Source organism: Canis aureus, chromosome 31, assembly GCF_053574225.1.
Source record: "Canis aureus isolate CA01 chromosome 31, VMU_Caureus_v.1.0, whole genome shotgun sequence".
Taxonomy (NCBI): domain Eukaryota; kingdom Metazoa; phylum Chordata; class Mammalia; order Carnivora; family Canidae; genus Canis; species Canis aureus.
In genome coordinates this window covers 17,675,561-17,688,140 of record NC_135641.1, presented here as the reverse complement: position 1 = coordinate 17,688,140, position 12,580 = coordinate 17,675,561, and the positions used below count along the sequence as shown (strand labels likewise).

The window sequence follows — 12,580 nt, the reverse complement described above, 5'->3', positions numbered from 1 at the left end:
GATTGCGTAAGAATGGATTGGAATGTTCTTCACAACACTGTCATATGGAAGAAAGTAAAGGGTTTTCCGAATAGATAAACCAAGGTTCAAATTCCAGTTCCAAAATTTAACGTAACTTTGAGCAAGTTACAAAGTCTCTAATTCTTAGTTTCCTCATTTGTGAAATGGAGAAAACAGATCTTATCTCACAAAGCTTATACGAAAAATAAAATAAGAAATTATAGACAAGAGACCTGGCACATAATAGGTAGTCAATAAATGATAGCTATTATTTAAAAATAAAATTACAATTTCCCTCTCTCTGTCTCTCCCTCTCTCCTCTACCCCTTCTAGGAATTATTAAGATATTGCATCACAAACCAGAGGGGAAAACCCCATAATATAAGCAGTCCTGTTGTCCACAGGATGTACAGAATTTTTAGTAAGAAACTTGGGCTCCTCTAGCCTATTATGTATCAAGTCATCACCTGTTTGCTTGGCTAACCTCTGGTGAAGGTTTAGTGAAGGCTCAAGGAAATGTCTTGTCACAATATTCACATGGACACTTCAGCCCTACATTTGCATGGATGCCAGGATCCCAGATCAGGTTTGTCTATTTAGATGTTTGAAACTATGGTGACAGGAGCTATTGAGCCATATTCCACTCACATCACACATAAACAGGTACACAAACATGAGCCTGTAGACAGAAAAAAAGTGACTTTCGTAAATGAAGCAAACACCTGAGAACCAAAGGATCTAGGTTCTCTTAATCACCTGGTTGTTTGCCTCTAATCAAAAAGCATATCTTTTTGTGTACAGCTCTGCTCCTTAATTCTCAAAAGGAGGCAGTCTTAAGTGGAAAATGAGATACAGGGAAAACACGATCTTGACAATTTAATAAAAGATTCCAAACAGTAAGGGTCAGAAATGCCAAAATGAAGAAATTGCCAATGTTATTAGGTAGCCATAGAGGTCAGTTTGACAAAAAAGCAATGTTAAAAATGCTTCTAAGAGTTTAGGGAGTTGTTAAAGGTGTTATTTGCTAGATGGGATGCTGCCCAATTCATGAATCATGTAATAAAAGCAACTAGATCTTCAAATTTTTTAAAAAGTAACAAAAGGCATTTATTTGAAGGAAATGATTCAAATAAATACATTGTATATGTTCAAAATGTGAATGCCCCAATATCTATAATAATAAAAATTAGGACCTAACTGTTCAATGAGAATGGTGTTCAACCCAATAATATTATTTAAATGATATTTATTTAGGCTATGTAGAAACAGGGAAATATTTATGCTATGTCAATGCTGAAAATACATAATCCATCTCCACTGTAAAAACGACTTTGTAAAAGTTTTATGCTCATAGACAAGAAACAGAAGGAAATCTGAACAAATGAAAACAGTGAGTGGGTGAGCTTTTTTCTATTCTTAAATCTTTATTACATCTTTTATAACAATTTTAAGGAACCAAAGTACAACTCTTTTGTTTTTATATATAGATTTGGCTCATATAACGTTATTACCTAAGCGTCTCTTGTCCACAGAAAACACATTCACTTAATACTAAGTCAGATCTTACCTGGCCAAACACAATGATAAACTAAGTCTAAAAAAATCCTGCTCTAACTAACTGTCATTTACTAACTATGTAATCCTGGGCAAGTTCTTTCCAAGTTCACTTTCCTCAGGAGTAAACCATGAATAATGTTATTTACCCCCACAAGATTATTGAGAGGATTAAACAAGGTAAGGTTTTAAGGCATCTAGGATAGGACCTGGCAGGTCTTAGGGGCTGCACAGATAGCAACCCCCATCATCACCATCACCACTTTCTCTACACACCTGACAACCAACCAAATCGAAAGTGCTTTCCCCTCCCTGTGGCTCATCCCAAAGACGAAGACCATGATATCACGTGGAGATCCTCCTCTGTGAACATATGAATTTCAGAGGCTTCTAGAGAGGAAACTGTCAGAGCAGGGAATGGGTCTTATTCACCTTGGATATGTCCAGCCCCTGCACAGTACCCAGCACACACCACGCACTCAGTAAATGTCTGTGAAAGATTTCAGGAAGTTAAAAACCCCAATATGCTAAGGACAACAGCAAAGCAGGAGCACCACAAGGATACCTGTGGGTTTGGGGTTTTTTAAATTGGTTAACAGATATGTGTTTAAAAATAAGCAAAGTACTGTCATGCAAAAAAAGCTGAACTTTATTGGGCTTCTTTACACTTCGTCTATTGTCATTTTTATTTTTATTTTTAATTCGATGGGATATAAGGGGACCATGATCTTTCCCAAACATCTTTATCCAAATTAAGGAAAAATCAGCAGAAGTAACCTACACCCTAGTTTTAAAGGACAAATTTAGGGTTTCTCCTATATGACCTCACAATCCTAGGTAAAAATCTACAAGTTCCAAATTTCCCTAGAGTCTTACCACCCCAAAAATATCTAGTTGAGGAACCTGCAGAGAAATTATGCCCTACGGACCAGTAGGTCTAGGATCTCCAACCAATCCAGCAGCTACTTTCCACTATGGCTATTAACTGGCAATACCTGAATGGACTCTTTTTCTATATTAAAAAAAAGGTTTTAAAATATCTCTTCCCAATTCTACTTCAATGGTCCTCTCAGATCCCTGGGAGAAGTGGCTGGGACCACAGCCATTTCCGAGAAGTGACTTACCTAAGCAGCACTATGGAAGAAAAAGACCCCTAAATCAAACCAGGACTCTGACACCCAGCTCAGAGGTGTCCCGGCCTGACCAGACTGACTAATCTGTGGGCTAGAGGTGAGAGGTCTCACTGATCCAGTGCTGCAAAATCTGACCAACCATTCACCATCACAAGAAGGTATGGGGGAAACCTTGAACGCAGACCCTGTTCTGGGGCCTACTTCAGAAGGAAGTGGCAAAATGGAGTTTACTAGAACCTTTTGGCCATTATAGATAACAGCTGGATTATCTGAGGGAGTTCCCTAATAGGCCCATTCCTAGAAATTTCTACAAATGTTCTGTTTTAAACCCGTTTCTCATCAAGTATGAATATGAGGTCTAAAACCAAAAAAGTGGAAAGTTAAGCTCTCTGAGGTTTGGTGGTGGTTTTTTGACGTCTCAGACTTCAGACACAAAGAACTTGACTCCTTTACTCCTATTCTGAAAGCTGATGGGAAGGAGGAGAAATCAATAAAAATGTGAATATTTAAAATTGTTTGAATGACATACCAAAGATACGTACTAAATACATTAGCAGTTATTTACACATCTATATGCATTTGTAGCTTGACTATAAAAAATATGTAAGATTAGGCCGGAACTACATCATGAGTCCTGGGGTATTTTTTGAAGATCCTGGACTCCCTTATATCCCCCCTTCTCTCCTTCTATCTCATCAAATGGTAAGTTTGTATCAGCTGAGTCCAAAAATTCACAGTCTCCCCTATTGTTATAAGTTATCTTTTAAAAGACAATCTAACAGTGTCCCTCTCTAGCTTAAAAACATTGACACAGAGCTACCTAATTTCTCCGTACACAGAGGCCCTAAGCCAAAAGAAATCCCCTATAGCTCCATTTATTTAGTAGTTGGGTCCAAACAACTTAAAAAGTATTTATGTTCTAAAGACTTAGTAACTGGGCAGCCCCAGTGTCACAGCGGTTTAGCGCCGCCTGCAGCCTAGGGCGTGATCCTGGAGACCCTGGATCAAGTCCCACGTCGGGCTCTCTGCATGGTGCCTGCTTCTCCCTCTGCCTATGTCTCTGCCTCTCTCTCTCTCTCTCTCTCTCTGTGTCTCTATGAATAAATAAATAAATAATCTTTAAAAAAATAAAGATTTAGTAACCATCCGAGAAAATAATATACATAAATGGAAAGACAGAAATGTTCTATTTCACTCTGAAATAACCACAGTCCCTTGTTAATGGGATATGTACCCTTGTTGGACACTGCGCAACTTCTCTTTGAATCACATGGAACACTGCCACCCTCATTTCCTGTCCCACATTTACTTTCACATGGTACTTGCCTTTTATCATAGAAACCACAAAAAAAAAAAAAAAAAAAAAAAAAGTTGCACAAAGAGGTGAAGTCGGGATCCCTGGGTGGCGCAGCGGTTTAGCGCCTGCCTTTGGCCCAGGGTGCGATCCTGGAGACCCGGGATCGAATCCCATGTCAGGCTCCCGGTGCATGGAGCCTGCTTCTCCCTCTGCCTGTGTCTCTGCCTCTCTCTCTCTCTCTCTGTGACTATCATAAATAAATAAAAAAAACAAACAAAAAAAAAAAAAACAAAGAGGTGAAGTCACTGAAAGGAATATAGGATACTTCGATAGTAAAACTATACCAGTTAAATAGTTCATGCAATGTTCAAGCATCACTGCTGTTCCCTTGAAGTGTTAAAATATCTGTGGTGCACCTGTGAGTTCACTGTGGCACTCCACTGTGCCTCAGAGCACAGTTTGGAATCTAAGTGTTAATGGTCCCCAACTGCCTACAGTAAAAAAGTCTAAAAGCATGATATATATCTATACTAAGAATATATAAGATATATAAGAATGTGCAAATAGAAGATACTATTTGTCCCTAGGGAGAATAACCAAGTAAGCTAGGAGGCAGAGAAGCAAGAAAGACTTACTGTTCATTATCGAGCCCTTTATAACTTTTCAATTTCAAGCTTTATCCAAAAAAACATTGTTCTAAAAATGTTTTTAAATCCTAAATATAAAAAGCCTAAAACTTAGTGGTTCAAAAATTAATAATTGTTATTGTTGATTTAAACACACACACACACACACACCAGCAAAAACTAGAGCTGAGTGAAGGATCCTTAACTGTGACTTCCCCTGAATGGACAACAAGGTAATTGGGACGAGTGACTTCAATGCTAAGGGGCAAGATGGTGCTCAGGAGACTTGGATAAGCCATTTTGCACCAGCTAATGGTCCCAGTTTCTCTTATAAAATCAACACTGGAGGCCATAATGGAATGATTCAATGAGTTCAATGTCACTGTTGAGCCAGTGAAAAAGGAACTGGTCACAAAGTCATGAAGCAACTGGGGAAAAAGAAGATTCTGTCCAGGAGAAATCATTAATCAGCTGCATCTACTTTGTGAGGAGAACTGGGGCATCATGAGGACATTTCAATAGCGTGAAGAAGTGCTTTCTAGTCAAAGAAACAAAAAGACTGCAAGAGAGTTCCGAGTTGTCTTCCTCTCCCAGAAGAGACAACCCCAATGTCCCTCTTGGGAAGAAGTGTGTGCAGAGGCAACTAGCTCCCATTCTCCCCTTCTTCCTCAAACAGACTCTATGAAACCAGTTAATAAACTTTATGTACTTTATGTACAGCACATGGTATGGCCACATGATCAAGTTCTGACAGGGGAGATGTAACCTAAATTGCTGCTTAGAGATCTCTGAGAAGGCCGCTAAATAAGGAAGCTGATGACTCACAGGGAGACTACATTTTTTTTCCCTTCCCCCTTCATCTTTCCTGCTTTCTGGAATGAGGATGTAATGGCAGGTATTCCAGAAGCCATTATGGACCATGAAATGACCATGGGATTAGAATCATAAGGCAGGATGGAGGGTGAAGCAGAAATACAGGAAGAGTCTAGATCCTGATGAACATGAGGCCATCACATAAGCCTGAATTTGCTGCTTCCCAATATCCTCTACATGAGAGAGAAATAATACCTTATTTAAGGTCACCAATATTTTAAATTTTCTGTTATATAAACCAGATTGAAGCCTATATGGTCTTTTACTTGAAATTAATGCACAGGCCACGTCAGCTTGAAGACCGCTATGATCAGTATGACAAGAGAAAAGTGACTGCTGTCAGGGACATGACACATCATATCAAGGGAGCTGTAAATCTGGGCTTGCAAAACCAAATTCTTATGGGGAGGAGGTAGGCAACATAAATTTGTGAAGCATCTGGGTAACAAACAATAGAGAGAAACAGGGCCTGGGGCAAGCACCAAAGTGCCAATGGAGTTTAAACTTAAATTTTTTAAAAGACTGGTGGAGACCAGATAGAATATATTTGCTGGACTGTGAGTTTTAGGTATATTCTGTGGTTTTCTAAGATATGGAACTTTGAATGAGCCCATTCTACAGCAGCCTGTAGAAATGGACCTGCTGAAATGAAACAGTAGGTTAACATTCCCAAGAAGAAATGGACGAGGTATGAATCACAAAACTTCAGTGCTTACTTTTGGATTAATTCTTAAAATAGTTACCTTATCATATCCTCTACCACTGAAATGATTACTAGAGAAATCAAACTGCAAAGTCTCTCAAGCACAAGACACAAAGGTAAGGGATATAGGAGGTCAGCTGACTTCTCTATTCAACCAAAGAAAATAATGAAAAATAATACCAGTAATTCAAAATGTTTAATTATTCCCACCTTCAAAAATGCCATGTTGATGTCATTTAGTTCAGAAGGCATATCATCTCTTAGCAGAAAGTAGCCCAAGGCTAAGAACCAAAGCAGCAGGGGCACCTAGGTGGCTCAGCGGTTGAGCACCTGCCTTCCACTCAGGGCGTGATCCCAGGATTCCAGGATCGAGTCCCACATTGGGCTCCCTGTGGGAGCCTACTTCTCCCTCTACCTATGTCTCTGCCTCTCTCTCTGTGTCTCTCATAATAAGTAAAATCTTTAAAAAAAAAAAAAACAAACAGCAGAATATACCGAATCATTTTAGCTTTGGGGCCCTTTCTGAGATGGTTTGGGTTTAGTTGGTTGATTTGAGTTGTGATTCAAAGACCTCAGAGAGGTGGCAAAAACTGGCCAAGGTGGAAAAACCAACTATGGATAAGCCTCATAAAGAAAACCACAATTGTGAGCAGCCCGGGTAGCTCAGCGGTTTAGCACCGCCTTCAATCCAGGGCGTGATCCTGGAGACCCAGGATCAAGTCCTGGGTCAGGCTCTTTGCATGGAGTCTGCTTCTCTCTCTGTCTCTCATAAATAAATAAATAAATAAATAAATAAATAAATAAATAAATAAATAAATATCTAAAAAGAAAAAGAAAACCACAATTGAAAAGCAGGACAAAGGACAGCAAGCACGAGGCCTGTGTAGAATAATGGAGAATCAGAACAGGAAGGACACTCAGCTTCATGACTGTTTCCAATGCCTTTACTTTTCAAATAATTAATGTCTTTTCATTACAACAGTAACAACGTTTGTTATAGAAAACATGGAAACACATAAAGCAAAAAGAAGAAAATAAAAATCACCTCAATCCCACCACTAGGAAAGAGCTACTATTAACAATCTGGAATATATTTTGCCAGTGTCTTTGGAAGTCTCAGTTATATATGTATACGTGTGTGTATATACCCACCCATGTATATACACACATACATACGTATACGTACATACACACATGTGTATTATGTGTACAGATTTTTTTACCAAAATGAAAACATAACATGTAAATGATTTTGAAATTTCTTTCAAACAATAATCCTAGGCATTTAGGGATATAATCTTGCTTGGTCAAAAATTATCAAGCCACTTTATCTCCTAGCAAAAGCCTATCAGAAGCTTAATATGAAAAATGAGCATGATTACATGATACAGAAACTGGTACTCATTTGCATGAACAAAACTGGCTCTTCTGAATGAGGGAGAAGAAAATTACTGCTAGGCACACACCAAAGTAATCATTGCTACAGTCAAGATCCACTGACAGATGATACAATTAGTGTATAAAACTTCGAGAAGAAATAAGATATTAGCATAGTCTCAAAGTATTACTCGCAAAGTATTTATTATACCATATCTTCACCAGCAGACACCAGTAGACACCACCTTAACAAGAGATCAAGATTATAGCACCAATATGAAGACATCTCAGTGTCACATGCCCTCCAGTATCATGCACTGAGGAGAGCACATCACCTCTATGGTGTTCTTGCCAAAAATGCATTATCTCAGACTTAGAAGGAAACATCAGACAAATCTGAATTGAGGAACATTCTACAGAATAACCAGCCAGTACTCTTCAAAAGTGTCACAATTAAAGACCAAAAAAAAAGCCTGAGGAACCATCAAAGATTAGACAGGATTAAGAAAACGTGACAACTAAATACAACATGGGATCCTAAAAAAAGGACATTAGTGGGAAAAAAATGGCAAACTCTGAACGAAGTCTGTAGTTGGGCTAATATTTAAGAAAGAAAAAATGTCTCTACTTTCAAGTCAGTGAAAAAAGAACCAAAACAATCATAATTACTCTCCAGTCACTGTAAGTATAATTGCTGCAAAACACTAAACCCAACTCTAAGGTGCCAGAAGCATCCTTCTCCACTAGGTAAACACAAAATGGAGGAAGATCATCACAAGCTAAATGGGTTCCTCTTAAAATTATATTGTACAATAAATATAACTGATTATCCCAAATCAAGCATGCACATGCACACACACACAGACTATCTGGGCACACCATTAATAACTATTTACATTACCTAAAAAAATCTTGGAATTCCTCCTTTTTGGCAAAGCTCCACCAGATGCCCCTCTTACCTTCTGAAAAGAAAACAAGAGATTGTTAAAATGCAGCTTACAGAATGGACGATGGGGGAGGGGGGAGACTACATATTGGTTCTTACAAAAGGCCAAGAGAAAATTCTCAACCTTGATGAGAGATTCTAGGATAAACCAGAACTTGACCAGGTCACTGGAGGTAGGCGAAGAGCAATGCTATTGTCCTACCTGACTATTCTCACCAAATTATCAAGACAGCCCTTCTAGAAAGGGAAGTGGAACCAGGGATTAAGATGAACTTGCCATTTCATCTTCAAATTGGTACATGTTGCCAAGAGGCTGGAGCCCATGCCCAATGCTGGGACTACTCTGGAGAGATGATGGTAGCTCCCACTCCCAGAGTGAAGGCTCTTAACTCTCTTATTCCCCTGCCCCCACCCCCACCTCCACCACGTGGGTCCCTGTGCTTGGTCCTGGGTATGCACAATTACTGTTGAAAGAGCTAATAAATACTGATAAGCAGCACCTGATATTCTGGTTATATTAACCTCCCTGAACATTCTTGGAGCACTAACTAATCCGAGGTTTCATGCATTTTCTCCCTCTGGTGGAAGTCCCCAGCAGCAACAAAATAAGTGCCCACCAAGTGGTTAAGCAAAAGAAGTCCTTTGTTCATTACCCTCTGACACACAAAAAATTTTACTCTCAAATAGGATTATAAAAATTTGGGGGGGCAGCTCGGTAGCTCAGTGTTTGAGCATTTGCCTTTGGCTAGGGGCATCATTCTGGGGTCCTGGGATCGAGTCCCGTATTAGGATCCCCGCAGGCAGGCTGCTTCTCCCTCTGTCTGTGTCTCTGTCTCTCTCTCTGTGTCTCTCAGAGACACTCTCATTTATTTTATGAATAAATAAATCAAATCTTAAAAAAAATTTCTTTTTAGGGCAGCCCAGGTGTCTCAGCAGTTTAGCACCGCCTCCAGCCCAGGGCGTGATCCTGGAGACCTGGGATCGAGTCCCACATCGGGCTCCCTACATGGAGCCTGCTCCTCCCTCTACCTGTGTCTCTGCCTCTCCCCTCCTCCTCCTCTCTGTGTCTCTCATGAATAAATAAATAAATTTTTTTTTTAATTTTTTTGTTCTGGGTGCCTGGGTGGCTCAGTTAGTTGGGCATTTGCCTTTGACTCAGGTCATGAGCCCAAGGTCCTGGGATGGAGCTCCACATTGAACTCCTTGGTAGTCTGCTTCTCCCTCTCCCTCTGGCCCTCCCCCACCCCTGCTAATGCTTTCTCTCTCAAATAAATAAATAAAATCTTTTTTAAAAAATTTTTGTTTCAAATGGCCAAAATCTTATTTCCACAGTTTGTTCTCTCAGTTATCAAGAAAGAGCACATTTCCAGTACATGACGGTGTGAGGGTCAAAGCCCAGCATCTTTTCAAGTGGTCACATGTTATGGCAGCATCAAGGCCTTGTTGCTGCTTTAGTTTGTTTCCTTATCAGTCTTGAGTCGTCTTTGCCACATTTTACTATTTGGCATTGAATGCTGACTCATCTTTGTGATTCTCACATTAAGTTTTTACAGCTTCTACTATAAGTTTATAGTTCACATTTTAGGGATGTGAAAATGATTGAACACTCTAGCTCAGAAACCTGCCTCTCCAAATACTCATGCCAAATTCATGTCACCTCTCTTGGAATCCCCCTCCTCCAAGGTCTCTGGGCTGCTATTCCTCTCCCCAACACATGCCTGCCTTAAAAACGGGATGAAATAAAACCTGTACCAAAGGCACATTTAGCAGTCCTGAAGGCCACCTGCAATCTCTCTACTGAAGTTGATGGCATGCTTCTAATTGTTCCATGCTTCTAATTGTTCCACTGTCTCCTCCATTCCTGCAGGATGGTGGAGGGAGCAAGAAGGAGAGGGGCTGCATGAAGACATGCTAGAACACGAGGCTCGGGATCCCTGGGTGGCGCAGCGGTTTGGCGCCTGCCTTTGGCCCAGGGCACGATCCTGGAGACCCGGGATCGAATCCCACATTGGGCTCCCGGTGCATGGAGCCTGCTTCTCCCTCTGCCTGTGTCTCTGCCTCTCTCTCTCTGTGTGACTATCATAAATAAATAAAAATTTAAAAAAAAAAAAAGAACATGAGGCTCTCCCGGACTTTGCCATTCACACCTTAGACTTGGATTAGATTCACTACCTTTCAGGAAAAACAAAAACAAATAAACCCACTAGGTCTTCCTTCCAAAGACCATTGCCTCTGAGCCTGCTCAGTTTCCATTAGAAATCAACAGGGTTTGAGAAACAGGAACCCCTTAGTTAGCAAACATGACTGTGCCCATGGGTCAGGCCCTGGGCTGGCAAAGAGGCAGCAAAATGAATGAAGACATGCTTCATCCCTTGAGGAGCCCACCTGCAAAGTAGAAGAGCATATGCAGACAAAGAGTACAATAGATTCTGATGAGTATTAAGAAATAATGTGGGATCCCTAGGTGGCGCAGCGGTTTGGCGCCTGCCTTTGGCCTAGGGCGCGATCCTGGAGACCCAGGATCGAATCCCACATCGGGGTCCTGGTGCATGGAGCCTGCTTCTCCCTCTGCCTGTGTCTCTGCATCTCTCTCTCTCTCTCTCTGTGACTATCATAAGTAAATAAAAATTAAAAAAAAAAAAAAGAAATAATGTGGAAAAGGTTGAATCAGAAGGAGGAAATGACAGTTCTGGGAGGTTGTGGGAAGCACTGGTCAGGTAAGAAGAGCAGCAGGTCTGGCATTTAACAACTGTTCAGCAAATATTTGTTCAATGGATGGATGAAGGAAGATGGGTGGATGGATGGGGATGGATGATGGATAGATGGATATACAGATGATGGACAGACAGATGGATATGCTGACTACATGGAATACAATAGGTATGAGAGGAATGAGGCATCCCAGAGAGAGAAAACAAACAGCATGGACAACGGTATGAAATCATAATGTATTTCAGGAAGAAGTGGTTTGATATGTCTAGAGCACAAAGCTGGTGGAGTAAAAGTAGAGTCAAAAAGGCTAGAGGGGGGGCAGCCCCGGTGGCTCAGTGGTTTAGCGCCGCCTTCAGCCCAGGGCGTGATCCTAGAGACGGGGGATCGAGTCCCACGTCAGGCTCCCTGCATGGAGCCTGCTTCTCCCTCTGCCTGTGTCTCTGCCTCTCTCTCTCTCTCTGTCTCTCATGAATAAATAAAATCTTAAAAAAAAAAAAAAAAAAAAAGGCTGGGTGCGGGGAAGGCTAGAGGGGCCAGATTACGAAAGGCCTTGTAATCACATGCAAAAAAATCTTGGACTTGCTCCTGCAACAAAGGAAGATACCAGAGATTTAAGACTCAGAGTCCCAGAGATCCACAGATACATGCATTTGAAAATGTCACTCTGGGTGCAGCATGCACACTGGGGGATGGAAGGCAACAAGTTCGGAAGAGAGGAGATTAGTCCAGAAGCTAAAGCATTAGTTCTTTTAAGGGATAATGAGCCCTCAGACAAAAACAGCAGAATAGAGAGGACAGGATGGACTTCAGAGCCATCTGAGAGGTCCAGATAACTAGCCATGGAATGAAAGCAGAATCCAAAAGCTTTCCAGGTCTCTAGAATTCAAGACAAAGGATAACTCTAAGAAAGAGGATTATTCACTGAGTCTGGGCACAATGAGCTTGAGGGACTGTGAGGTATTCAAGTAGAAAAAGCCAGGTTAGAGTCAGATGGTCAGATCTTTGGCTCTGGAGAGACACTGATTAGGAAGTCAGTTCAGAGACAATGGTTAAACAAGGAAGCAGACAACACCTATGATGAAAAGCAGCTTCTGGAGAAAGATGATCAAAGGGCACCCGAAGAAGTACGGATATTTAAGGAGTAAGTGAATGAAGAGATGCTAGTGAGACAAAGTCACAAAAGGCAGCCTGAAAAACAGGAGGAAGGCAGGAGAATGGTGCCAAAGAAAGCAGGAGAGGAACAGAGTCAAGAGGAAAATAAGTTCAAATATTCAAAAAAGCCAAGTAAAATCAGGGCTGAAACATATCCACCAAGTGTGACAATTCAGCAGTCACTGCATCCCTGGCAGTTTTAGTGGA

At 40.8% G+C, this 12,580-nt stretch overlaps 1 protein-coding gene across 2 annotated transcripts in view; it reads right to left on the bottom strand.

Moving 5' to 3' along the window:
* Positions 1 to 12,580, bottom strand: part of USP13 (ubiquitin specific peptidase 13) — a 126,572-nt gene that overhangs the window by 86,332 nt on the left and 27,660 nt on the right. For both annotated transcript variants that reach the window (XM_077879734.1, XM_077879735.1), the window contains exon 3: positions 8,465 to 8,525. In XM_077879734.1, the coding sequence (XP_077735860.1) occupies positions 8,465 to 8,525 (61 nt within the window). The remainder of the gene's footprint in view (positions 1 to 8,464; positions 8,526 to 12,580) is intronic.